The sequence below is a fragment of the Nannobrachium achirus genome (genome assembly GCF_963921795.1).
Source record: "Nannobrachium achirus genome assembly, chromosome: 21".
Lineage (NCBI taxonomy): Eukaryota > Metazoa > Chordata > Actinopteri > Myctophiformes > Myctophidae > Nannobrachium > Nannobrachium achirus.
Genome location: NC_137828.1, coordinates 30,644,820 through 30,672,041, shown reverse-complemented (window position 1 = coordinate 30,672,041; position 27,222 = coordinate 30,644,820). Strand labels below are relative to the sequence as shown.

Here is a 27,222-nt window from a genome sequence, read left to right as displayed (position 1 = left end):
GGTTGTGATCTGGAGATGGCATTAGCATGGCAACAGTGAAATGTTGAGGGGGCGGCATAGCTGAATGGTTAGGGAGCCTGCCTGGGGAACCAGAACCCCTGGTTGTCCCAGGTTCGATTCCAGGCCAGGGTAGCAATGTTGATGTGTATCCCTGAGCAAGACTTAACCCCTAATTGCTCATGCGCTCCATGTGGGCAGCGAATCAGCTGGGTTGGGCTGAAAATACTGAATTTCCCTCGTTGGAGGAAATGGGTATCTATTATTATTATTATTATCATATTGAAACACAGTCACAAGTTCCATATTTATTGATGAAACGAATAATCAATATTAACTACAGCGAATTTCCTAACAGCTTTGTGATGCGACGCATTGTGAGCTTGTAGATCTGCTGTTTTCAAATGATTTTTGTACATTTGAAAACTTGAAATGGGACATTCTGCATTATGATTACCCTTTTGATGCCAATACATTTGTACTTCTGTGGCGAGGTTTAAAATGTATAAAATTTATTGTTGCCAACAACGCCACCTGGAGGACCATAGAGCCCAGGAACTCTACTTAAAACTCAGAATAAAATACATAAGGCAAACAGGTTCTTTAAGACCAGGGTTGAGCAGAGTTAAAATATCAAGCAGTAGTAGTGCAATAAATAGTTTTATTGCTAAAAACACTAAGTTAACAATAAAATGAACAGTGGAAATGAACAGGTTAACAAAACAACAGGTAAAAGGGGCTCCTTCTGATTCCCTACAGTGGCCTCCACAAAACGTTCCAGGCAGTCCGTTGGAACAGCACACACTAGAGTCCTTTTCTCCAAATTGTCCAAGTTCTCCTCCTCTCTCACAGGCCTCCTTGAAAGGGTCAAATAAAATAGCTGGTTTTAATACAAAAGCCCCCAATGGCCTATTGGCCGTTTCACTCCAAAACACACTGCACACTTAAAAAATATAATAACTCTAATAAAACAATATTAAAGTATAAAAGGAAACTAAAAGCATGCAGTGGTTATAATAAAAAAACAGTGGGGATCAGTAAACAAAATCAGCAAAAATGTCCCAAAAACGGAGCCTTTATACAGTGAGAAGTAAGAACATAAAAGGGCAATTAAAAGGACTAAAACGCAAGCTAAAAGCAGGGCAGCACGTGCGGATATAGGCGACTTATAGAGGGGACTTAACTTTAGAGAGGGGCAAGTCGTAACTTGGCCCCTCTGCTGCGGATGTAAGGCCTCCCCTCTGTCCCTCTGGTCAAAGCGCGGAATGAGACGAGATGGCCGCGTCCGTCCGTCAACCACGGCTGCTTCACTGCTCAGGATGCACCGTTGTTTGGCTGCTATACCGGACCGTCTTTCCGTCTCTCTCGGCTGTCGTTTCGTCTCTCGCTTCCTCGGTTCTGCTGCTTTGCGTGCTGGCGTGCTGTCTGCTCTCTCACATTCGGCGTGTGGCGTGCTCTGTGTACCGTCTCTCGTTCTCCTCTCCACTGGCGTCCTGCCTCAGCCCCCCCCACAGACGGATCCTGTCATGAGCGGACAGAGCACACCCACCCGGGTGCCTAGCAGCCGTTTGCCCTGGGTGTCCCTTCCTTTCGGCCCAGAGCTTCAGTCCCCGCCTGTGGTGGCTCTCCTTCCCCCAGCCAGGTCTTCCTCCTCTGTCTCACTACTCCATTCTGTCCCTCTCCCACTCTGTGCTGCAGCCTGCCTTTTAAAGGCCACACCCAATTACTCAGGTGCAAGCCCTTTCTCAATCAACAGCTCTTCAGAGCTCAGACAGTAAAACCAACCCCGTTACATCCCCCCATGGCTAAAGGTTGGCAGTCCCTGCCACAGTTGCAGAACATAACCCAGGCTGCTCCATAAAGTCTGAAAAAATAAACAGCCATTACTAAAAAAACGAAATGCACAAATCTGTATATATAAAACCCTGGTTTAACTCTGCTCAAGAACCCGGAATCCTGCCGACCGACGCCAAAATTGGGTCTGTGGCGAGGTTTAAAATGTATAAAATTTATTGTTGCCAACAACGCCACCTGGAGGACCATAGAGCCCAGGAACTCTACTTAAAACTCAGAATAAAATACATAAGGCAAACAGGTTCTTTAAGACCAGGGTTGAGCAGAGTTAAAATATCAAGCAGTAGTAGTGCAATAAATAGTTTTATTGCTAAAAACACTAAGTTAACAATAAAATGAACAGTGGAAATGAACAGGTTAACAAAACAACAGGTAAAAGGGGCTCCTTCTGATTCCCTACAGTGGCCTCCACAAAACGTTCCAGGCAGTCCGTTGGAACAGCACACACTAGAGTCCTTTTCTCCAAATTGTCCAAGTTCTCCTCCTCTCTCACAGGCCTCCTTGAAAGGGTCAAATAAAATAGCTGGTTTTAATACAAAAGCCCCCAATGGCCTATTGGCCGTTTCACTCCAAAACACACTGCACACTTAAAAAATATAATAACTCTAATAAAACAATATTAAAGTATAAAAGGAAACTAAAAGCATGCAGTGGTTATAATAAAAAAACAGTGGGGATCAGTAAACAAAATCAGCAAAAATGTCCCAAAAACGGAGCCTTTATACAGTGAGAAGTAAGAACATAAAAGGGCAATTAAAAGGACTAAAACGCAAGCTAAAAGCAGGGCAGCACGTGCGGATATAGGCGACTTATAGAGGGGACTTAACTTTAGAGAGGGGCAAGTCGTAACTTGGCCCCTCTGCTGCGGATGTAAGGCCTCCCCTCTGTCCCTCTGGTCAAAGCGCGGAATGAGACGAGATGGCCGCGTCCGTCCGTCAACCACGGCTGCTTCACTGCTCAGGATGCACCGTTGTTTGGCTGCTATACCGGACCGTCTTTCCGTCTCTCTCGGCTGTCGTTTCGTCTCTCGCTTCCTCGGTTCTGCTGCTTTGCGTGCTGGCGTGCTGTCTGCTCTCTCACATTCGGCGTGTGGCGTGCTCTGTGTACCGTCTCTCGTTCTCCTCTCCACTGGCGTCCTGCCTCAGCCCCCCCCACAGACGGATCCTGTCATGAGCGGACAGAGCACACCCACCCGGGTGCCTAGCAGCCGTTTGCCCTGGGTGTCCCTTCCTTTCGGCCCAGAGCTTCAGTCCCCGCCTGTGGTGGCTCTCCTTCCCCCAGCCAGGTCTTCCTCCTCTGTCTCACTACTCCATTCTGTCCCTCTCCCACTCTGTGCTGCAGCCTGCCTTTTAAAGGCCACACCCAATTACTCAGGTGCAAGCCCTTTCTCAATCAACAGCTCTTCAGAGCTCAGACAGTAAAACCAACCCCGTTACACTTCTACCCAAGTACATTTTGAATTCTGGATTTTTACTTGTAACAGTATTTCTAAATAGTAAATGGTGCATTTATATAGCGCTTTTAATCCAAAGCGCTTTACATAGATTGTGCATTACATTCACCCATTCACACACACATTCATACACCGGTGGCGGAGGAAGCCATGCAAGGCACCAACCTACTCACCGGAGGCAATTAGGGGTTCAGAGTCTTGCCCAAGGACCCTTCGACATTAACTCAGGGGGAGCCCGGATTCGAACTGGGAACCCTTCGGGATTTATACCCTTCGTGCTCTAATACCAGTTTCTCTACCCCTGAGCTATGCCGCCCCCAGTATTGATACTTTTACTAAGTATGTACAAAATGTTAGTACTTTTTCCACCACTGCCTGCTGTACACCTAGAGCTGTCTGATAGAAATGTCATGTCATTCTACCCCTTCTCCCAGATGCTTGGCCTGGACGGATCCCTGGTGTTCCTGGTAAGTTGACTTAAACCTACTGAAAAATCCTATTTTTAGCTTCATCTGTCATAGCAGTTTTTCTTTTATTCTTTTACACCAATGCTTGTTTGGAAGTATGTCTGAGATTTGAAAGCCAGTCAGCTGATGATTTATTTTTTATTATTATTATTTTTTTTTTTTAATCATTTCTAGGAGCATGTGTTTTGGGTGGTGTCTCTAAACACTCTCTTCATCCTGGTCTTTGGTGAGTAGATTAAAATCATACAGCTTCAACATAATTGCATCACAATATGGGTACGGCCATTATCTCCCCTGGCCAAGTAGGGATTGGTATCACATGAGGGAAACGCGGGTCCAAATCCCGGTTTAGGACATGAAACTTATGGACTGCAGCTTTAAATAAAGGAGAATTTAAAAAATGTAACCGAATATAATAATTTCTACCACTTTTTCGAGTCACGTGTTCAAATACTGGATTCTGATTGGCTAAATTCCGGAGGTTATGAGAGGACAACTGCCGCAAAGTTGTGTGTCCGAGATCAATGCGCCTCAGTGTACATCCGGGGACTTCAGGAGGTAGTCCCCCAACCAACAAATGAAGGTCGCAGCGGTCCTATGTTTACTAACGTGCGTACTATCGTCGCCGATTTATTTGGATCCAATGCAATCCGCCAACTTTAAAGCCCCTTTTCTCTGAACCTATGCCTTTCTGGAAGCGAACAGCCTCTATTTACGGCCGGAACGGTGCTTTTAACTGACGTTAGCTTAGCTGTAAGCTAGACGCATGGATTAGTATGGAGTTGGCGCCATCTGTTGGTGAGTAGAAGATGTTGTTGGTGGAACTATCTGCTGTCTCGCGGAAGTTTTATAGGCAATAATGATTGTAACTTAAGATCCTTGCAAGTTACAACTATGTGTTTTCTTTCATGTATACGGGAAAAAGTGGTAGAAAAGCTATTTACCACTCGGGGTCGGACATTATGCTCTCATAATGTCCTGAGTGAGTGTGTTATCGGACTCGGCTGCGCCTCGTCCGATAACACCCTCACTGCGGACATTATGAGAGCATAATGTCCTCTCACTCGGGGTAAATTGCTTACTTATAGTAAGTATATGTAGGCTCATTACATCTTTCCCCTTTCAGCATTCTGTCCTTACCACATTGGGCACTTCTCTGTCGTTGGACTTGGCTTTGAGGAACATGTAAGAAAGTATTTAAATCATTTCAGTCAAAACAACCCATTTACATCCTAAAAACATGGGACTGTTATGCTAAAGAATTGTCCCTTGTTTTTGTCTGTGACTTCTTACCCTTGTCCTTAGGTCCAGGCGTCCCACTTTGAGGGCCTGATCACAACCATAGTGGGCTACATACTACTGGCAATGACGCTCATTCTCTGTCATGTATCCTTGGCCCTATGCACGTTTTAAAACTATTTATTAAAGGCATTTATAATCTTGATTAGCTTATTGCTTGCGTATTGCTACTGATACCTTGATGAATTGAATACATTGCATAGCAGCACAATGGAAACAAGCCCCCAGGGCTTTCTGTGTTATCCTTTTTAGCATTACTATATAACTGCACCACTGTTAATAAAGTATTCAATCAATCAATACCATATCACCAACACATGATCATATCAATCGATCACATCGCAAAGGCCCCCATGTTTTAATTAATGGAGCCATAGTCAATTCTTTAAACGGACGCTAAAATAATTTTATATTCTTTTATATGGATTGATAAGGGATGTAAACAAAGTCAGTCTGACAATGGCCAAAATGATTATTTTATCATTATTTTACGCTTTTTTTTACATGTAGGCACAGAGTTGCATATGAATGGAAATATCCATTCTGTACAGTACATTCCTTTTTGTACGCACAAGCAGACATCATAATTTGACAAACTGTAAGCTGCCTGCCTAGGCAGTGTCTTAACTCTCAAATACCTGGAATGCGCCTGAGTCGCGTTAGATTTTAACCACTTTATTTTTTTTTCTATAATTTTTATCCCACAATTTTTGTAACCCATTTTTTCACCCAGTGCTAATTGCCTATGTAATCCTGGGCTCTGCTCTCCCTCTGCCACGCCTGGGGAGACAACGGACTGACCTCATGCTTCCTTCTATGCATGAGGAGTCCAAGTTGCTTCTTTTCACCTGACAGTGGAGATTTCCCTGGTTTGGACGTAGCGCGTGGAAGGAACACGTTATTCCAACCAGTTCCTTTCCCCTCCATCAGGCGCCCCGGCTGGCCAGGGGGAGGCATTATTGAGACCAGGATTACGTGCATGTTTTTGTGAGGGTATCAACCCTAGGAGACACGGGGAGAACATGCAAACTCCACACAGAAGGGCCCGATTTTAACCACTTTAACCATTATTTTATGCTTTTACTTTAGAAAAATAGCAGATATACAAGCTCACAGCGCGGCACCGAGTGCCGCGCTGCGAGCTTGTAGATCTGCTATTTTTGAAAAATCGTGAAAATGAGTGCAAGTCTTTGAATATCTTTGACCCGACTTCTAAATCCTTCCCCTAAATCATGCTGTTCTCAAACCTTTTCATGTCAAGGACCCCCAAAATTACAGGTATTTGGCCACGGACCCCCATCTCAAAATATGTTGTTCCAGGGACCACCCAGAAGTAAATATTTGAGTTACAAATGTTCGCTTAAGTAGATATATTCAAAGACTTGCAAAAAAAAAATCATGATTTTTCAAAAATAGCAGATCTACAAGCTCGCAGCGCGGCACTCGGTGCCGCGCTGTGAGCTTGTATATCTGCTATTTTTCAAAAGTTAAAGCAGTCAATAATCCTAGGCCTAAATGGGTTTTAAAAGGTTACTGGAAGATGGATTGCATAGTGCATGTTGTCTTGGAGGTGTGTGGGTGTGATGTTGAACCTTGACAGCTGTGTGTAAGGGTCTGGCTGCGTTGGTCCGGTTCCAGCGCTCACGGCGCCTCCTGGGAGTCTGCTACATCGTTGTCAAGGTAACACCTTTCCGTTGTGTGTTCTTCGCATAAGCACCACCGCACATCACTTTGAAAGCGTGGACTGTCAAACAGCCACTGGTTTTAGTGCTTGTCGGTCCCCCCCCCCCCGGTACTATTAAATGTTAACCCTTCTTGTGCCGATCCCGAACAAGTTCGGCTTTTTTTCAATACAATACAATATTTTTTTAGCTATTTTACTTACCCTGAGCTGCTTGTAGAGATGTGGGTGGTCCTGGCTCGTCCTACGCTTTCCAATGACCGATTCTAGATGGTCCGACGATTTATTCCATTGAAAATGGTTTAGAATAAAGTTTAGAGCCCCCCAAAAAAAACTCAATCTATACTGTCGGCGGCGCGACGTATTCCGGGGTGCCGATCCCGAACTAGTCCGGCTTTTTTTATAAAATGAATTAATTAATCAGAGGCCTCAGCGAAGCCTCCGTCTAAATTAGGATCCAGGCCGCCGACCGAGGTCCCTTTCCACCGGCCCGTAATCGGGTAACGCCGCCGCATCGCGCCGCCTAATCCAATACATTCTCACATCTTTAGAGAGCATTTTCTCTGAACTGTGTTCCTATGGTAGCAGAAAAGTTGTATTTACGGCTAAATCGCCGCAAATCGGGCTTCTAAATGAGTGATAGCATATAGCCATCTGTTAGCTCTCTTCCTCCGGGTGATTTTCATTCCACTGGTCACCGTGTTATGAAATGCCACTGCTTCGTGGCTGCCTGTATGCGGTGGGCTATGAGATTATCTCTGGCACTCTGGTGCCCTCTTGTGGCCCTGGCACGCAACTTGTTAAGACAATATGCATCAAGACATTATGATACACTTTTCTAAGCTAAAACAGCGGTGAATTAAGGATCAAAATGTCAATGTCAACAAGGTTGTGGGACTCAATAGTAGTTTGAGCAGTATGTCAATTAGGATGATTTAATTATAGTGCTAGCAGGTACAGTATAAACAATTTCCCTTAGTATTCACACTGGTTTCTCATCCACTGACAATGCAGAATCTCCAGCATTTAGCATTTAATGATGCTCCAGAGTATTAGAGCCTCTTGTTTCTAAAAAACTATATGACAAGAATCAGGATGTGTATCGGAACAGAAGTGGTTGTTTTGTCTACACCAGACCAACTGTAGGGGTTACCAATGACAGGGAGAAAATGGCAGGAGAGTATTTTAGGGGTACAATACAATGTATTTTATGAACATTGTGTTAATAAAATAAGCATTCATTCTTATTTGTAATGTATAATATTAAAGCAGGGGTCTTCAACGTTTTCAGGCCAAGGACCCCTTAGTTGAGCGAGAGATGAAGCAGGGACCCCCACAACCTGTTCATAGATTCCATATAGTTTCATCATTTGACAGCACAATCATCAGTGTATTTTGGATTCATGTCAATGTGTGTTTTCAGATACCACTTGAACCGTCAATAATTAATAAACCTGACCTTTTACTCTGTACTTAGTCTGCTCTTTTTCCCCTCTACACCAAGGCTCTTTGCCGAAAATAGCCGATCTACAAGCTCACAAGCCTCGCATCGCGAGGCGTTGTGAGCTTGTAGATCGGCTATTTTTGACAAAAGTTCTCAGAATATGGACACTAGGGTTCAAGTGGTTAATATAAAAAAGGAGAGAAAAAAACGTTCTATCAAAGATTTGGAGGACCCCCTGTAGTAACTCTGAGGACCCCGGACCCCCTGTAGAAGACCCCTGTATTAAAGTAACCACTGAGTGTCTTATTTGCATGTTAGAGTGTTTTCCTCAGCTGCTGCAGTGTCAATCAGGACATTCTGTGCCTCTGTTCCAGGTGTCTCTGCTGGTTGTGGTGGAGATTGGCGTGTTCCCACTCATCTGTGGCTGGTGGCTTGACATCTGCTCTCTGGTAAGACGCCTCCACAGACTCGCTCACTATTCGCTGACTCGCTTAACCCATTTAGGCCTAGAATTGTTGAATGTTTTAACCAGTGAAAAATAGCAGATATACAAGCTCACAGCGCGGCACCGAGTGCCGCGCTGCGAGCTTGTAGATCTGCTATTTTTGGAAAAAGTCGTGAAAATGTGTGCAAATCTTTGAATATATGTATTTTCAAAGCGAATGTTTGTAACTCAAATTTTGCTTCAGGGTGGTCCCTGGAACTAAATATTTTGAGGGTCCTTCACATGAAAAATTATGAGAACCACTGACATAGTAGTCTCTCGAGAACAGACTAACTGAGCTCCAGTGAAGTGAAAAGGATCTTTTCTTTGACGATGGCTGGCCAGATTGCTGACATAGAAACATAGGTTTTTCAAAAAATCTTAGAAGGATTCAAAGGACACTTATAGAATCGGGTCAAAATTCAAATTTTCACGATTTTTCAAAAATAGCAGATCTACAAGCTCGCAGCGCGGCACTTGGTGCCGCGCTGTGAGCTTGTATATCTGCTATTTTTCAATAGTTAAAGCATAAAATATTGCGTCATAATGAGTTCAGGCCTAAATGGGTTAACGGTGCTGTCGGGCAGAAACCTTGTCTATCCATATTTCAACCTTTTGGGGTTTTTTCCCCCTTCGTAAATGAATGCCCTACTTAGTCACATAACAGTGTGACACAAAAAGTAGCAAAAATAACTGATCTACAAGCTCACAACGTGTCACGTGAGCTTGTAGATCTGCCATTTTTGCTATACTGGAATATCTTTGAAAACTGCCTCTGGGTTTTACACATATTGTACCAACGACTTGTATTAACCTAGCTTGTGACTAAATAACTACTTTGGAGCCATTGGAACACATGTTCTTTTGTCTATTTCTTGAAAAGCCAAGTTTTTGGTTATGCTGTCACTCTCTTGCACGTACTTAATTTCTTTCCATCTGTAAAAACCCCAGCTGCTCATATTACTGTTCCACCATGATTTTCAATTTCAAGAGGCCACTTTACAAAATGGACCCTTGACTTATTTGTTGTGTAACTACTTTACGTGTCAAGTATTGATTTTCAAATAGCTTGGAAATGTTAGGATTATGAATTTTGTGACAAAGAATGGGTCTCTCTCTAATAGCCTACAGTTGTATTCATTGATAGCAAGTTGCTTGATTCATTACAAAATCATATCAACGGAGTCCACGTATGGTATCGTGACGCACCACAAGCCCTGAAAACTAAACTCCAAACAGCCCAAAATAAACTAATTAGGGTCCTGCTTATCCTTCCCTATCAGACTCACCTCACCGCTACTCACCAGTTAAGAGTGGGGTGGCTCAGAGTAGATGACAGAGTACAGCAACTTGCAATGGGCCTGGTGTACAAGATACACTACACCACTATGATACCCAAGTACCTTTCAAAATACTTTATAAACATTAAGGATGTCCATAATTACAACACCAGAGGCAGCGCCACAGATCACTTTCAACCCAGAGTCAAAACCAACAAAGGGTCAAACTCTTTTTTCTGCTATACCACCAAATGTGGAAAGCCTTACCGAAGGCCATAAAGGAGTGTGGATCACTAGCATCCTTTAAAATTGCCCTGAAAAACCACTTCGCAACTGGTAAAAAATGAACCTAGCCTAACCCTACCCTCCCCTGCCCCTTCTTGTTTTAGACTTACTGTCTTTTTTTTGTTTTTCTTTACATATCTACTGCATAGTACTGTGTTCTATTTGTCTGTCATTCAATGTTATATGAGATACTTCAATGGTTTCCAGTGGAAATAAGCTTAGTCTTTTCATGGATCTCCTTTTAGTAGACCTTGTACCAGTGAACTGTACCGTCATGAAACTGTACCTTTTCCTATGCAAACTTCTAATAAAGTCTTCAATCAATCAATATGGCGTACAAAATGCTGGGGAGAAATAATAATTTACCCTTATTCACTCCGGAAAAGGGATGTAGAAAAATATAGGTAAGGGGGGGGGGGGGGGGGGGGGGGGTTCTCACTTCTCGCCTGTCTATGGGAGAAGTGATAACTACCTCCTTCTCTGGACTCCTGAAAGGTGAGTTTTCAGGGCAGTTTTTAAGGAGGCTACATGTTTTAAGGGAAGTAGTCAAGGAATTCCACACCTGGGTGTCAATGGCAATTTACCCATATTTGTCTTAATGGGTTGTGTTATCAGATTGTTGTGTGCGCTCCCTCTGGTGTTGTGGCTGTGGGTGTCGCTAACCTTTTGGAGATTGTTTGGTCAGATAAACTGAAGCATGTCTATGACACTGACACGGTGGATTTAAACTGTGCTTCCTTCTGCAGGAGATGTTCGACGCCTCGCTGAAGGACCGAGAGCTGAGTTTTAAATCGGCACCGGGCACCACTATGTTCCTCCACTGGCTGGTGGGAATGGTCTATGTATTCTACTTCGCCTCGTTCATCCTCCTCCTCAGAGAGGTGAGATATTCCTGTCCAAAGTTCCTGTCCACACCACCGAAGAGATGGCTTTGAATTCCCCGCTGCGTACAGCTTGGCCAGGTGTTCCAACGAACACAGTTGGCTGTGTTCGTGGGAGAGAAGCCGGGTGGGGAGAGCAATCTGACTAGCGACTCTCAGGGCTGTCACGATATGACATTTTACTGGACGATTTAAAGATTTAATTGTGTTTTTGTCATCGACAATTACATTTCTGTTTGGCTTTTAGGTTTTGATCAGTGCGCAGAGCTGAACTGAGCAAAAAGGCATGTTCCTCTGTTGCCTTATTGTTCGTCCTCCCGGTGAAACTCCTCTCTCCATAAAGCCCCGTTCACATTGAGCCGATCCCGGGGCCGAGGATCCCCGATCAGATTTCGGGAGGACCCCCCGGGAAAATCGTTTGGTCGGCCCCGGAATCGGTCTTGGGCTTGAACAGTACCCCGACACGATCGGATTATGTTAATTAGCTTTTTTATGACCTCGGGACTCGTCGGGAGCACTCACGATAATATCAAAAAAGTTTGATATTCTCGGGTCATCGGGTAGGAATCCTTTACAATTATTGTCGTCTGAATGAGCTCACGGGATTGCTTCAGATGATATGAAGCCAGCTCCTCCCTTTTTTTAGGCTGCGCAGAGTGTAGGCTGTTCTGTCACCTCACAATAGAACAGCCTACACTTTTATTATTATAGCCTACTTACTTTTTACTTTAGCTTACTTTCTCCCTAAAATGAGTTCCAGGGGGTCCCCAGCTAAATGATATTGAGGAACCTAGGCCTGTCCCTATTCTATATGCTTGGATGAGGTGGTGGGACAGTAAAAAAAAAAAGCGAGAGGTTAAACTTTTTTTTTTCTGCGACTGCACGCCCACAACGGCGAGGTTTGGACATTCATAATTGCTATTAGCTGATTAAGCTCATGTCTGTTTAATGTCTGGCTGGTTGCCGTTAAAATGCTGGTTGATGCATTTTAGGAGTGGACTCGGGCGTTCTTTTTTCTCTCTTTTTTTTTTGCTGCGCAGATTTGGCTAGGGCAGTGTATGCTGTTCTATCACCTCACAAAAAGCCTTTTCCTTTTTGGACAGTTGGTTGAAAGCTTGGATGAGGCAATGGATTTTATTAAATCAATGATATTGGAGATGCGACACTCTCAGCCGTGTCTTGCTGGATGCGCATCACATCTCGCGTCTCGCTTGCCAAAAAAATAACTGAATATATAATTATAATATCTATAAAGTGAGCAGCGGCCAGTGTGCGCACAGTACCTAGAAGACTAGCCTACCAACCTACCTTTGTTTTTATAATGTTTTGTCATGATGGCGCAGTTATCACTTGTGTGCAAAGGACGATGATACACGAAAGAAGAATGTAACACCAACTTCTACCAATTAATCCATTGCTGTGACAGACAGGCTGAGACAGCCAACGTGCTTCCATGTAGACTACATAATCCACTGGGTCCAGCTTGGTTCAGATCAATCATATCAACATAACAGTAATAACACCAACCAAAGTCTAAAACACGGTGCCGTCAGCAGCTGTGTTGTGTGAGTGACAAGCCTGATTTGCGCTTCGCCGTATCAGCGACCACCACCTGGAACTGATGCGCTAATTATTGATCTGACCAGGGGTGAGATGCCATGGGCTCGCGTGTGCTATAGTTTCGCGCAATGATGTAATGATTAATTTGAGCAAGATATAACATTTTAAAAGGCTTTTATAGGCCTAGCCTAGGTCTACTCTTAATACTTTTTTCACGATGTAGCGCACTACATGTTCAAGTTCAAACTCTTTCATGCTCACAAGACTTCACACAACATGTCGCTTTGATGTCATGCAGGATGTAATGGGCAATTTCCTGTATTGATCAGATACACATACACACCTGAAAGCATTCACGCTGATGAACAGTTAATTTGAGCAGTGATGGAAAAAGTACTCCAATTCTTTACTTAAGTAAAAGTATCAATAGGCCTACTGCATTATTAGCTACAAATATCGCACAGACAGAGAGAGAGAGGGAGAGAGAGAGAGACTCTTTATTATAGACTATAGCGAATATATTTGTTTAATTTCGCCGTTTTAATATTTAATTAGTAGCACTGCCACTGAAGAAAGCACCATGCGTGCCTTAATTGTTAAGAGGCTGCGCAAAAAAAGAAAAGGAAAAAAAGCAGCTGATCAGCGCTCGACGGCACTGTCATTTGATGCACATTTCCAGTAGGCTACTTTATGTCACCCATCCCCGCAGATAATGTGATACACGCTCCATATAAATGCCGTTCCAACCTGCATCTTCGAGGTGGCTTTTGATGGCGTTTCACCTCGCTAAAAAACCTCCATGATTTTCACCTTCAACAGATTGGCAGCACTGCGGGACTCATTGCATATGCGAACAGAAGGTAATAAAATGGATTTGGGAGCATAGCCTAATTACAATGGATGTCTCATAAAAAACAATATATATTTTATAGTTGAAGGGCAAATACACTTATACACAGTAGTATGGTCAGCAATGTGCGAACGTTAGATAGCGAATATATTTGTTTAATTTCGTCATTTTAATATTATAAAATCACAACCCATTTCCTTAGAATATATGTATGTAAACATGGTTTCATCTTAAAGGAACCCTTTCTGTACATCTTGTACCCCTGTGGGTCCCGATCCACAGGTTGAGAACCATCTAGTCGTGTCTCATGGCACCACCCCCCCGAGATCGTGGGTGGCTAGAATCGCGAGACGTCGGTCTCATTTGTAATGGTCTGAGATATTTCACTTGGCACAGCGGGATATACCGGGCCCGAATTCAAGACTGTCGTTTGAAATGAACACCGATAAACCCCCGGGCACGAGATCTGATCGGATCCAACATCGCGTTTCGTCTGTGAGGCTCTTAAGCGGTGACCATCACAGAGGAAACATGCTTGACTACACCCTCCCTAATGAACCAACCAGTGGGGGTTAGCAGCAGCAAGGGACTACATTATAAGGATGATTAGGGAATTGGCTTGACAACGCAACTTGGAGATGGGGGATAATAATATCCCTCCTGATGTTTTTTCTTTCCCTGAGACTTCAAATTGTATTAAGAGAATTTAGGGAGAGTAGGATCTGGGGAAATTAATGTTAGTTGTGAAAGATGAATTAATTAATGCCGGTTATGGATTCTTTATTGACTACAGGTACCGGCACTGGTCGCCCATCCAGTTGCCGAAAATACAACCACTTCACAATTGAAGTGTAATTCATTGAATACCACACTACCACCCACCCATTTATGACGCTCACTTCCACTCTCTCTTCCCATCCACCCCCCCCCTCCCCTATGTCCCTTCAGGTGCTGAGGCCCGGAGTGCTGTGGTTTCTGCGAAACCTCAACGACCCCGATTTCAACCCGGTTCAGGAGATGATCCACCTGCCCATCTACAGGCATCTGAGGCGCTTCATCCTCTCCGTGGTTGTGTTCGGTTCCATCGTGCTTCTCATGCTGTGGCTCCCGATACGGCTGATTAAAGTGCTGATGCCCACCTTCCTCCCTTACAACGTCATGCTCTACAGGTAAAATGACCTCCCGGAAAGTAAGCTATATCTACATATAGGTTACAACAGGTCTAAATGGGCTATTCTATCTAACTGATGATCATAAATCTTATTTCTGCCGTGCATCAAGCCCCACAGGTAATCGACAAAAGTAGCAAGGAAGCTTGGTCAGGCTAGGGTTAGCAGTCGAGTGAGCTGAAGCCCTTGCGTTCGGTGTTATCTCTTTGATTGAGACTGTAGGTCGCAGTTTACTACCAGAACCGTCACAGCTTGTCCGTAGACGTCTGTCCGGACGTGTACACGTTTTTTACGGTCTATGGGTTTGCTGCTCTGACATCGTGCTCTGACGTCACTGTGATGTCAGGGGAACCACACTAACAGAATCCCTTTTATGCCCTTACTGTACATGGAGATCCTTGATGTCATCAATATTAAGCCCATATCTAACAGGACTTCCTATGGGAATGCCCATATATGGAGGCCACATCGGCCACATACCATACTATCAGAACCCATTATGGCCAAAACAGCCCATCTGTGTGGCTGATTCTACAACAGGGATCTCCATGTATGGGCATAAAAGGGATTGTATGTATGATGTCACATGTCATAGACATCATAAGACTTTCACTTAACGAATAACTGAGTACGCATGTTTGGGCTCTCACAGCATATCCATGTACAGTACATGGATCTCCATATATGGGTACCTGGTCCGATATACATCACTGGTCAGATGGCAAAGACATGGCGCGACCTCGCCCGTCACCCTGAGGCGTCTTGCTAGTAATAATTATTCCTCACCTTTCCTCATTACCATGTCATGCTCAACAAAGCTGACAAAGATGCTCACTCAGCAGCTTACTCTGATCCTATCCCATTTACTACCATTGACGTGGTGTTAATGATCCACTGCTCTCACTTTATAGTCTTTAACACTCCAGCCAGGCAAGGCAGTGTCTGTCTTGTATTATAAACCCGCCTGTCGCTTCCTCTTTCCCCATCAGTGACAAGCCCCAGCCGTGAGCTACTCCCCACCCCACCACCGGTGCGTTTAATGTTTATGAGATACACACCTTTCTCCAGGCATGTCTCTTCTTTTCTCTCTTTGAACAGGAAAGAGAGGAAAGGAGCGACACTGTGATTTGTCGCCGTCTCAGTAAATCTCTCACATGGTTTCAACTGAGAGAGCATTATATTCCTAGTAATGGCCTAGCTGCTGAGCTAGCTGTCTCTTCTTCCTTTAACCATGTCTCTTCCTATCTCTCTGCAGTGATGCCCCAGTCAGTGAGCTGTCGTTGGAGCTGCTGTTACTCCAGGTGGTGTTGCCGGCTCTGTTGGAGCAGGGTCACACCCGCCAGTGGCTCAAAGGCCTGGTGAGGGCCTGGACAGTTAGCGCAGGATATCTACTGTAAGTCAATCATTTCTACATTATGTACAGAATTACAGAATATAATAATAGGACTTGAGTCACACGTTTCAAATGCTCCAGTTTCCCTAAGTGACTGCCTTTCCCGGCTTATTAGTTTCTCTAGCTCTACTGTGTTGACAAAAAAAAAAAATGATTCTAGGATATTATTAAATAATAATGAATGACTCCCATCTTCCCGGAATGTCTATTATCTTGAAGGCAGATAAACACTTGTCAATTTAATTTATTTTATTTTATTATTATTGCAACTATAAAAAAGAGATGAGACCTGATGTAAATTGTTTCAGGATGCTCCACATCAGTAAATCTATCAGAATACCTGCATATAGTAGTGTTTTTAGTCACTGACACATTCAAACACCAGATTGACAGCAACACGGCATACTCTGAAACGAACAGTATGAATGTTGTTGGCCAATTTCCAAAAAGTCCCATTAGACAACATAATCAGAGTTGTGTAGGACATGTGTAGAATGAAAGGATAGATGCATTGCACACAGTATGTATATAAATAGATGGATTGTATAAGAATGGGCAGTAATTGAACAATACGATATGATTGATATATTTTAATGAGATTTTGAAAATATTTACCAACCCGGTTCTGGAAACTATCCCCCTGCCCATATATATATATATTTTAATCCAGCTTTGATCAGATTTGTTAGATGTGTTGAGTTTAGGATCAGACACTATGGAGTATTTATTTTATTTTTCCAATTAGTCTAAGGTCAAGATCACAGTGCCAGGTCAGAATTAAGTCCAATGCTTAATATACACACTATGGGATAGCATCACTGTTGTTTGGGGGCGGCCATAGCTGAATGGTTAGGGAGCCTGCCTGGGGAACCAGTTCCCCTGGTTGTCCCTGGTTCGATTCCCGGCCAGGATAGCAATGTCGACGTGTGTCCCTGAGCAAGACTCTTAACCCCTAATTGCTCACGCGCTCCTTGTGGGCTGCGAAGCAGCTGGGTTGGGCTGCAAATACTGAATTTCCCTTGCGGGAGGAGTAGGTAACTATTTTTTTTATCACTGCATGCTGTGTTTATATTTTTCTTTAGGACTACACTATAGTAAACGTATTTGCACCACTACCAGGACCAACTGCATTTGTGTGTTGTGTTCCAGAACTTTGATAGTTGTTCGCATTGGATTGTCATGCATCTGTGAAGCACTGGATTATTCCTCCTCACTGTCTGCAGTGTGACGATCGTCCTATATTCACTGTTATATACAGGTCAATAGGCCTCTGGAATTCTCTGCCCAAAAAACATCTCATCTACAATCCAGAAAAACATTACTTCAAAACAAATACACCAAGTGATATCTTGCCAAGTAACTGTGTCATTTGTGTATTTGTTTAATTTGACAGGACTTTTGGATTTGATTTGATTACGTCTATTTGTCTTTTTGTGTTAACCTTTAGATTTTTCTATTTATTTTATTGCACGTCTATTATGGGTGGGCGATATGGGAAAAATACAATATCACGATATTTTCCCAAGCTGTATCACGATACACAATCTTATCACGATTGTTTTTTCATGTTGGTTTTTATGGTTATTTTTCAAGTTACTTAACAAAAACTAAAATATAAAGGAGTAACAGACCATTTAGTCCTGTGGTCCTCAATGTGGGGTCCAGGGACTCTCTGGGTTCCTTATGGGAGGTCTAAATTAGAGGATGACATTTGACAGGAATTCCCGTGGGTCCCGCGGGATTCCCGCAGGACAGGAGTCAAATTTGTATTAATGCCAGGATCGGGACGGGACAGGAATGAAAATCACCAGGAGTGGGCAGGAGCGGGAATCATCCCAGACCAGTTCATCAAATCGCAGAAATAAATTGCACAGGAAAGTGAGGTCTTTGAACTGCGAACATTATAAAATTATACATTATATAATAATAAACATGATATCAAATATAATATGGATCAAAATAGAAAAACATCTGCGCGATTTTATTTATTTTTATTTTTTTTCGGGAGCGGGATGTGAACGGGAGTGATTTTGACCAGGAGCAGGATGGGACCAGGAGTCATTGTACAGGAGTGGGACAGGACGGGATTTATTTAGTATGTAACCCCTAATGTCTATCTATTACATAACATGTGCAGAGACCTCCACTCTTACCTGCTGGGGGAGCAGGAGGACAACGACGCCAACCAGCCCGGCAACAACAACAACAACAACAACCCCCCCGCAGGTCACCATAACAACAACAACATCCCCCCCGCTCCTGCTGTAGGGGAGGGGCTCCACGCCGCTCACCAGGCCATCCTGCAGCAGGGGGGGCCCGTAGGCTTTCAACCCTACCACCGGCCCCTTCGCTTCCCCTTCAGGGTGAGTTGGCAAATAACCGTCACCAGTGTTATATTGGTGATTTAATGCAGTGGTTCTCAACCTTATCAGGCCGCGACCCCCAAAATAATCATATTTGGACCCACAGGTTGAGAACCACTGATTTAATGTATGTTATCCAAGGATGCTATCGCTTAACACCTACACAGCAGACCATTGATAAGCATCCAGGCTATGTTAATGCCGCTGGTGTTGACACTACAGCTTCTGTAAAAGTTGTTGAGGTGTGATATTAAGGGTTGTTTTAAACTCGATGCATGTGCGTGCGTGTGCTCCTGCTCCGAAAGACGTGGACCCACGTGACACGACCATTACAACACTGACCGTCACATGTACCGCAGGCCTGTCACAATTACTGTATTACATAATCGCCTAATTGCAATTATCTGCTTATGCTAATGACAATAGCAGATCTACATCTGAGATCTATTCTCACTATATTTTTTTGTTTTGTTTGGAAGTGCAATCTCCTTTCTTTACATATTGTAGTTATTTGTCATACAGTATCTATCTGCCCTGTGTGCAGTCTTTGTTTACGAAGCCTAAAAGCCAAACACATCTTCTTCTTTCGTGTAATGTCAGCTCGTCTGCCGTTCCTAGGTCTGCCAGCTCGACGTTCCCACATGTTCCACATGTTCCAATGTTGAATACAAAAGAAAATCAATTAAATTGTTCACGACAATTATTTGTATGACAATTAATTATCGTGACACAGCCCTAGTCACATGATAACTTCCTGTGGAAGACACGTTTCAAGATTTAGGAATGTGTAACTTTTTAATCTTTTCTTTTTTGTGTGTAACTTAATACCCTGGCCTACTTACTAATCATATTACAGCGCCACACAAAAGCATTCGTGTTTTATTTTCTTGAATTTGTATCCTGAAAAGTAACCGTCTTGGACATATTTCCACAGCGACAAAATCATGTATGATTTTCTTTCGTTTTTTTTTTTTTTTTTTTTTTGTCCAAAGATTGTTAACAATTTTGCTGCCATTTTAAACATAGCTGTAGTAAGCAGCTGCCAAATTGTCCTTACCTTTTAATGTGGGCACGCGCACGCATCGTGCACTATCTGTTCGGGCTCCTCGAGCATCGCAGAGTGGTACAGCGGGAAATCTCTGGTTTCGACGGGGATCGCAGGAAATGAGTTAATTACAGGGCTAGTTTTGAATCGGTTCCTCAGGCTCTGCGGTCACAGTTACTCTGCAAGAAGACGTTGAAAATCCAAATGAGAAACATGAGGTTTTCTTGTGAATGCCAACTTTGTATTTGACGCGCCTGTCATGCAGATAGATGATCCCCTCCATTTTAAATCAGCCCTGCCATGCATGAGGTCTGAGGTGGCATGGCCATGGGAAGCAGTGTTAATAGTTGTTCTAAAGCAGGGGTCTGGGGGTCTACCCCCACAACCTTTTCATAGATTCCATTGTTTCATTGTTTGACAGCAAATCATCAGTGTATTTTGGATTCATGTCAATTTGTGTTTTCAGATATTTAACCACTTGAACCGTCAATACATAATAAACTTGACCTTTCACTCTGTACTTAGTCTGCTCTTTTTCCCCTCTACACCAAAGCATGGCCGATTTACAACTGCGAGGCGTTGTGAGCCTGTAGATCTGCTATTTTTGGCTGAAGTTCTCAGAATATGGACACTAGGGTTCAAGTGGTTATTAATATAAAAAAGGAGAACAAAAAAAGTTCTATCACTCAAAGATTTGGAGGCCCCCCCTGTAGTAACTCTGAGGACCCCTTAGGGGTCCCGGACCCCCGGTTGAAGACCCTTGTTCTAAAGAAACTCCTCATACGGGAATTTCCTTAGAAGGAGTATATGAATGATGTCATTGCTATTAACCAACGATGTGCTGAGCTGCGGTCAAGGACGCACTTGACACCAGCCTCGCCACTATATAAAGGTCGATCAAAGGCCAATACTTGCCGAATGTTTTCATCAGCTTTGAATAAGATTAGACTACCATTATTTGGAGTAAAGCTCAAATCAGTTAGTATCACTCTTGTAGTGTTCTGTCATTAACGATTACCCCCGGATATTTGTTTACACCTGACAGTATATTATCATTGACATTCACATTTACTAAAGACAGACGTGTAGAGGCACAACAATTCTTCTCTGGAAAGCATTTTAGGACCACCTAAAGTTAGTGGTGTGCACTGCAGTTAAATTTAGAAATGTGCCTACGCCCTAACTACCACCTACAACTTCATCCCTATAACTCCACCACCAGCCATTCCTGGCAAAGTTGTTCTACTCCCTCAAACTTCAATGGTTGCACTCACACTATCAACATCACTGACAACTCCGCTAATACTGTTCTCCCCACGACGCTACACCCGTGCTCCTGACTCCTGATGTTGATCTCTCCCTTTAAGGTTTTTTCACAGTTTGTAGTCCTACTATCTAGAAGTTATATCACAAACATGCATGCTAGATCTCACCTTTACGCCATAATCTAGTACAGATCGGCTTGTGTTACCTCTAGACTGTGATAACATACTCACTCTTAACCCATTTAGAACGGGTACACATTTTGTGTATCATTATTCTATGCTTTAACTATTGAAAAATAGCAGATATACAAGCTCACTGCGCGGCACCGAGTGCCGCGCTGCGAGCTCGTAGATCTGCTATTTTTGAAAAGTCGTGAACATTAGAATTTTGACCCGATTCTATAAGTGTCTTTTGAATCCTTCTAATTCTAGGCCTAAATGGGTTAATCGCTCACGGTCAGACACAAATAGCAAGGTTGTCAACCAAAAAAAAACATGTAATCAGTTCGAACACTGTTCCCTTTGACTAAATACAACTGTGTCTTCTCTGTCTGCAGATTGTCTTGCTGATAGCATTCATGTGTATCACCCTGCTGGTGTCGAGCTTGGTGTGTTTGACCCTGCCAGGTAAGACAACAACCAACAGACTGCTATTCCTCTTTGTAGCCCCACACGCCACACCCAAACCATGATTGAAGGGTGAATGTAAAGAGTTATGTATATGTCTCCATGAACACCGAACCACACTGAAAGTTATTTCAGTATTTATTTGACACAAGATGATATATCCAAAACAGCCAAATGTTATGGTTCTGCTGACTTCTTCAGTGGCTGTGTCTCTAGTCTATATACAGTATAATGTATGTACAGTATGTACTACTGTTCTGCAGTGGTGTAAAGTATGTTTACTCAAGTACTGTACTTGAGTACAATTTTGTGGTATTTGCACTATACTTGAGTATTTCCAATTTCCAATAATTTTACTTCTACTCCACTACATCTCAGAGGCAAATATTGTATTTTACTCCACTACAATTATTTGAAAACTTTAGTTATTAGTTACTTTGTAGATTTTGAGTATTATTACAAAACATACATTAATCACTTCAGCCCTATATACATTTTGGCCATTTGAAAATATACGATCTATTGTGAGCTTGTAGATCTGCAATTGCAAAGGTTTTTTATACATTTGAAAGCTTGAAATGGGACATTCTGCATAATGAGTACTTTTACTTTTGGTACTTTGAGTACATTTTGATGCCAATACTTATGTACTTTTACTCCAGTAAATTTTGAATTCCAGACTTAGGGTGCCCTCACACCAAAATTCTGTGGAATCCGCCAATGCATTTCAATGAGAATGGAGCGTTTTTTTGCCAGTAGAGGATTTCTGCAAAAAAACGCTCCATTCTCATTGAAATGCATTGGCGGATTCCACTCTAGGTATTTTGGTGTGAGGGCACCCTTTTGATTGATTGATTGAAGAATTTATTAGAAGTTTGCAATAGAAAAAAGTACAGTTTCATGACAGTACAAATCACTGGTACAAGGTCAACTAAAAGGAGATCCTAGAAAGCCGAGGCTTATTTCCACAGGAACCACACTAAGTATCTCATATAACTTGTAACAGAGTATTTCTACATTGCAGTATTGATACTTTTACTTAAGTAAAATATGTGAGTACTTTTTCCACCACTGCTGTGCTGTATACAATGTGTCACAATGTGTCTCTTGGGAGTTAAGTCTAACTTATACTAGTCGCTCTTAACTGATTTTCAAGTGAACAAACTGATTTTCAGTGAGCGGCACAGTCTTACACAAGCCTTAAGGCCCATTCCCACTGGGCCATAAAAAAATCTCTTTCTTCAGATATTTTTCCATTCAAGGTGGATGGTAGATACAGATAAAAAAAAATATCTGCCACAGACATTTGCCACAGATACTTTTATCTGTGGCAAATATATATTTTTATCTGTATCTACCATCCACTTTGAATGGAAAAATATCTGGAGAAAGAGATTTTATTTATCTGTTATCTGGCCCAGTGGGAATGGGCCTTTAAGAATGTTCTTGTTATAGCCTAAGATCAACTGTACAGTATGGTATTTAATCAAAAAGTCACTGATGTTTTTGAAGTAGCTGAGGAATATTATCATTAGCTTGTTGAGTAATAATGAATTATGAAGTGTGCAGAGTTTGTGAACATATATGCGTTCCTCTGGTGTGTCACAGTGTTCACCGGGCGGTGGCTGATGTCCTTTTGGACGGGGAGCTCCAAAATCCATGAGCTGTACACGGCAGCATGTGGCCTGTATGCCTGCTGGCTCTCCATCCGCGGTATCACCGTGCTGTTGGCCTGGATGCCCCAGGGACGCACCATCATCATGCTGAAAGTCCAGGAGTGGACATTCATGGTAGGTGCCAGGACAGGAAATGTGATCTTTGCTCACTGATTGCTCGGTTTTATGGCTGCTAATGGATCATTAGCCTCATAACGAGTAAATAGAGATAATGTTCATCGTGATTGTATCCCTTTTAACGTAGACAATATTACCAGCCTGATTAGAAAAAGGAACAGTTTCAACGTCTTCTTACCTTGCTTTATCAGTTCTCTTGCATCACTAACTAACATGAAAGTAATTCCTGTTCTGTCATGCGGTTGAGAAATTGAGATGTGGTTTTGTGTTTCACACTTACTGTAGGGCTTTTGCGACAAACAATGTTGTGTAACTTGTGTGTGTGTGTGTGTGTGTGTGTGTGTGTGTGTGTGTGCGTGTGCGTGCGTGCGTGCGTGTGTGTGTGTAGATCCTAAAGACCGTGGTAGTTGCTCTGCTGGTAGCTGGAGTCATCCCACTGCTGCTGGGTCTGCTGTTTGAACTGGTCATCGTGGCTCCTCTAAGGGTGCCACTGGACCAGACACCCCTCTTCTACCCATGGCAGGTATGATTGTATGCGTGTGTGTGTGTGTGTTTGTGTGTGCGTGCGTGCGTGCGTGCGTGCGTGCGTGCGTGCGTGCGTGTGTGTGTGTACTGTGTACTTGCGTGTGCAACAGTGCGATGGCTCTTTTTCCATTCCTAGACAGGTCATCACAACATTCATTTCACTTCCAACAACCCTTGTTGTATAGTCAATGTGTAGATCCTTTTATACTATGCTTGAGTGTCTTATGAACAATCACATGCGTTATAGAGCAGCATGCAAGGACATTGTGAATACATTGTTCTTGACTTGCCTTGTGGGAACTCTTGTTCGTCTTTACCCATCACATTTACCGTAACTCTTTAAAGGACCACACTGTTGTCAATACATTTCATTATCTATCGACTGTTTCGGACATATATCGTACATAAACATAGATCAAAAGTTACCGAACATACTCGATTAATTTAGTCAATCCCGACTAAACATCATTGCACAGTAAAAAAGTTATGGACATTTCAATTGAATCGATATATAGAGCAGTGTTTCTCAACCACTGTGCCTGGGGACCTTTGGTGTGGCCCTGAGAAGAGTCAAGTGTGCCCCTTGAAACTGCTTGAAAGACAGTTTAAAAAAAATGATTTAAACTAGCGAAAACAGCCGATCTACAAGCAAACAACGCCTCGCGGTGTGAGGCGTTGTGTGCTTGTAGATCGGCTGTTTTCACTACTGTTGTGCGACAGCCTTGTATGATGAAGCAGCTTTGCAAAGAAACGTACAAATACAAGGTTTCTTCCCGACAGTGACAATATTTACACCCCCGTATTATGTTGGTGTGCCCATGGATTCTTGGGACATGAAAAGTGTGCCCATGCAGAAAAAAGGTTGAGAAACACTGATATAGAGTATATATAGAGTATTTTATATACATTTATATCAAATCACTATGCTTTAAAATGCATTAAAACGCAATGATGACTCAACTTTTTGCAATGAGATTGCATAAGAAAGTTTCAGGTTTCTGTAAGATGATCCTCATACAATTCAATGGCTTCCTTGTAAATCTAATACTCTCTCTCTCACACACCCGCTGTCTCTCCTTTTCTCAAGGACTGGGCTCTTGGAGTTCTCCATGCCAAGATCATTGCTGCCATTACCCTCATGGGCCCCCAGTGGTGGCTGAAGACTGTCATTGAACAGGTGAATTTGAGGTTAATGTTTCCACATTAGTCCACTTGCCAGAATCTGAACCCTGGCATATTGAGTACACCAAGGTTTTATGTTAGAAATGTTGAGTATGGGTCCCCAGCATGTAGAAACTGCCGGATGCTAACTTGCATATGTTGAGCAATTTTCATAATTCGCATAATTCGATTTATTTAGCATAATCCCCCATAATAATGGATAATATGTCAAAAACTGATTGGCCGATTTGAACAATACTGGAGTGGTTTTGGGGGTTATTGAGGATGCTGAATCCATTTCTGACATTTTCTAAATTCAAAATGGCCGTTTTAAACCGGAAATGGCCATATACCAACTGGAAAATCAACAAAAAAGTATCAAAATCACCCCACTTTAAGTTGGTATAAGGCCATTTCCAGTTTAAAACGGCCATTTTGAATTTAGAAAATGGATTCAGCATCCTCAATAACCCCCAAAACCACTCTAATATTGTTCAAATCGGCCAATCAGTTTTTGACATATTATCCATTATTATGGGGGATTATGCTAAATAAATCGAATTATGCAAATTATGAAAATTGCTCAACATATGCAAGTTAGCATCCGGCAGTTTCTACATGCTGGGGACCCATACTCAACATTTCTAACATAAAACCTTGGTGTACTCAATATGTCCGGGTTCACAATGGGGCTCTATGGGCTGGCAAGTAGACTACATTGCATGTGTATCGATTATTAACACATCAAATGCCATCATTGGCTGCATTCAACTTAACGGTGCGCGTGCATTGTGTTTACCTGGCGCTAAAAAAGCCTTATTTATTATTATTTAACTGGTAAACATATATGCATTGCCAGCCAGAGTTATGTCTTAAGGCAGCCAAAGTGTTAAGAATCCCCATTAGTCTACAACATAGTGGAGACTATTCTTCCTGGAGTCCATTATGATGCTGTAACTGTCCCGTCCTCCTGCTTCTCCTCCACTTCCACATGTTTATGAATTAGAAATTGCCCGATTAGTCAAGTAGCAATCTTCTGTAAGAGGGGATCAAGAGTGTCTTGCCACTGACAAATATTTCCAACAAGGTTTTTTCCTTCCAGTGTTTAAAGTGAAAGCTGTCTTCCTCAGGTTTACGCCAACGGCATCCGGAATATTGATCTCCATTTCATCATCCGTAAACTGGCAGCTCCCGTCATCTCAGTCCTGCTGGTGTCCTTGTGTGTGCCCTACGTCCTCTCTGTAGGCGTGGTACCTGCTGTGGGTGAGTGTGTGTGCGCCAACGTATGAAGTAATTATAGTCTTAGAAAGGGAGTGTGAAAAAACAATGCCATGGTTCTTTATTAAATGACATAAGCTGCATTAATACATCTGTATTGTAGAGTATTGAGTTAACACAATATACGTACAATAACTAGTGTGAAATGTAGACCCAGGTTTCAGGTAGGACACCTATTGGTAGTGTTACCTGAACCATAAACCCATTATCCCTGCCCCCTGCCCAAGGGGATTCTGCAGATTACACATTTTCAGATTATCTTCTATATTGTTGTAACAGCTTTCTACCAGGTGTTTGTGTGTTGAACATGGCATTACTTATAGACCGTTCCTTCATTAGTATCAAGAAATGAGGACACACAGTGAAACACTGAATGTATAAATAACTAAGTGAAATGCATGCCTGTCTTTCACAGGTGTGACCCCAGAGATGGAGATTTTGATGCAGAGGAGAATCTACCCCTTCCTGTTGATGGTCGTCTCTCTCGTCGGTATTCTGTCCTTCCAGATTCGACAGTTCAAACGCCTCTATGAACACATCAAGAATGACAAGTACGGATCCATTTGCAGATTGCTGACTGCTTTAGAAAGCCAGATGGGCAGGTTTCAATGCCTGGAGCTGGGTGTAGGGGGTTGGGAATCGTTTAGATATGTTATGTCCTAACTCGTACTCTTGGTACGGTAAGGGCACGGTCAGTGCATGCACTTTGTATGAGTCGTCGCAAGCAGAGATATTCGGCCGTTTCATGTTGTAGTTAATTTTATACTTACAGTGTAAGTAAAAAGAAAAATGGATGCCAAGTGCGATCAAGCCGTGACACTTCTTCCCTATTGTTTGATGCTCTATCACAGTGGTTGTCAAAGTGGATTCCAGGGAATTTGTGGGTTCCTTTGTGTCTGAATTAGAGTTCTCAAATTCTGCCCGAACCCGACCCGACATTAGGATAGGGTAGGGCCTAAAATGTATGCTAATTAGTCAGGCCGGGTAGGGCCTTGGGCTCAATGAAAAAATAACATTTATTTTTAACTATTTTATTACTATTACTCTGTGTTAAAGTCGGGCCGGGTA

General features: G+C 42.8%; 1 protein-coding gene across 1 annotated transcript in view; it reads left to right on the top strand.

The window, feature by feature from the left end:
- Positions 1-27,222, top strand: part of LOC308306947 (E3 ubiquitin-protein ligase MARCHF6-like) — a 42,956-nt gene that overhangs the window by 13,439 nt on the left and 2,295 nt on the right. The window contains exons 9-24 of the mRNA XM_080752003.1: positions 3,739-3,771; positions 3,946-3,997; positions 4,898-4,956; positions 5,077-5,157; positions 6,682-6,750; positions 8,570-8,644; positions 10,991-11,125; positions 14,484-14,704; positions 15,960-16,097; positions 18,235-18,460; positions 21,328-21,397; positions 23,006-23,187; positions 23,579-23,713; positions 24,803-24,892; positions 26,007-26,139; positions 26,570-26,705. Coding sequence (XP_080608129.1) covers positions 3,739-3,771; positions 3,946-3,997; positions 4,898-4,956; positions 5,077-5,157; positions 6,682-6,750; positions 8,570-8,644; positions 10,991-11,125; positions 14,484-14,704; positions 15,960-16,097; positions 18,235-18,460; positions 21,328-21,397; positions 23,006-23,187; positions 23,579-23,713; positions 24,803-24,892; positions 26,007-26,139; positions 26,570-26,705 — 1,835 coding nt within the window. The remainder of the gene's footprint in view (positions 1-3,738; positions 3,772-3,945; positions 3,998-4,897; positions 4,957-5,076; positions 5,158-6,681; positions 6,751-8,569; positions 8,645-10,990; positions 11,126-14,483; positions 14,705-15,959; positions 16,098-18,234; positions 18,461-21,327; positions 21,398-23,005; positions 23,188-23,578; positions 23,714-24,802; positions 24,893-26,006; positions 26,140-26,569; positions 26,706-27,222) is intronic.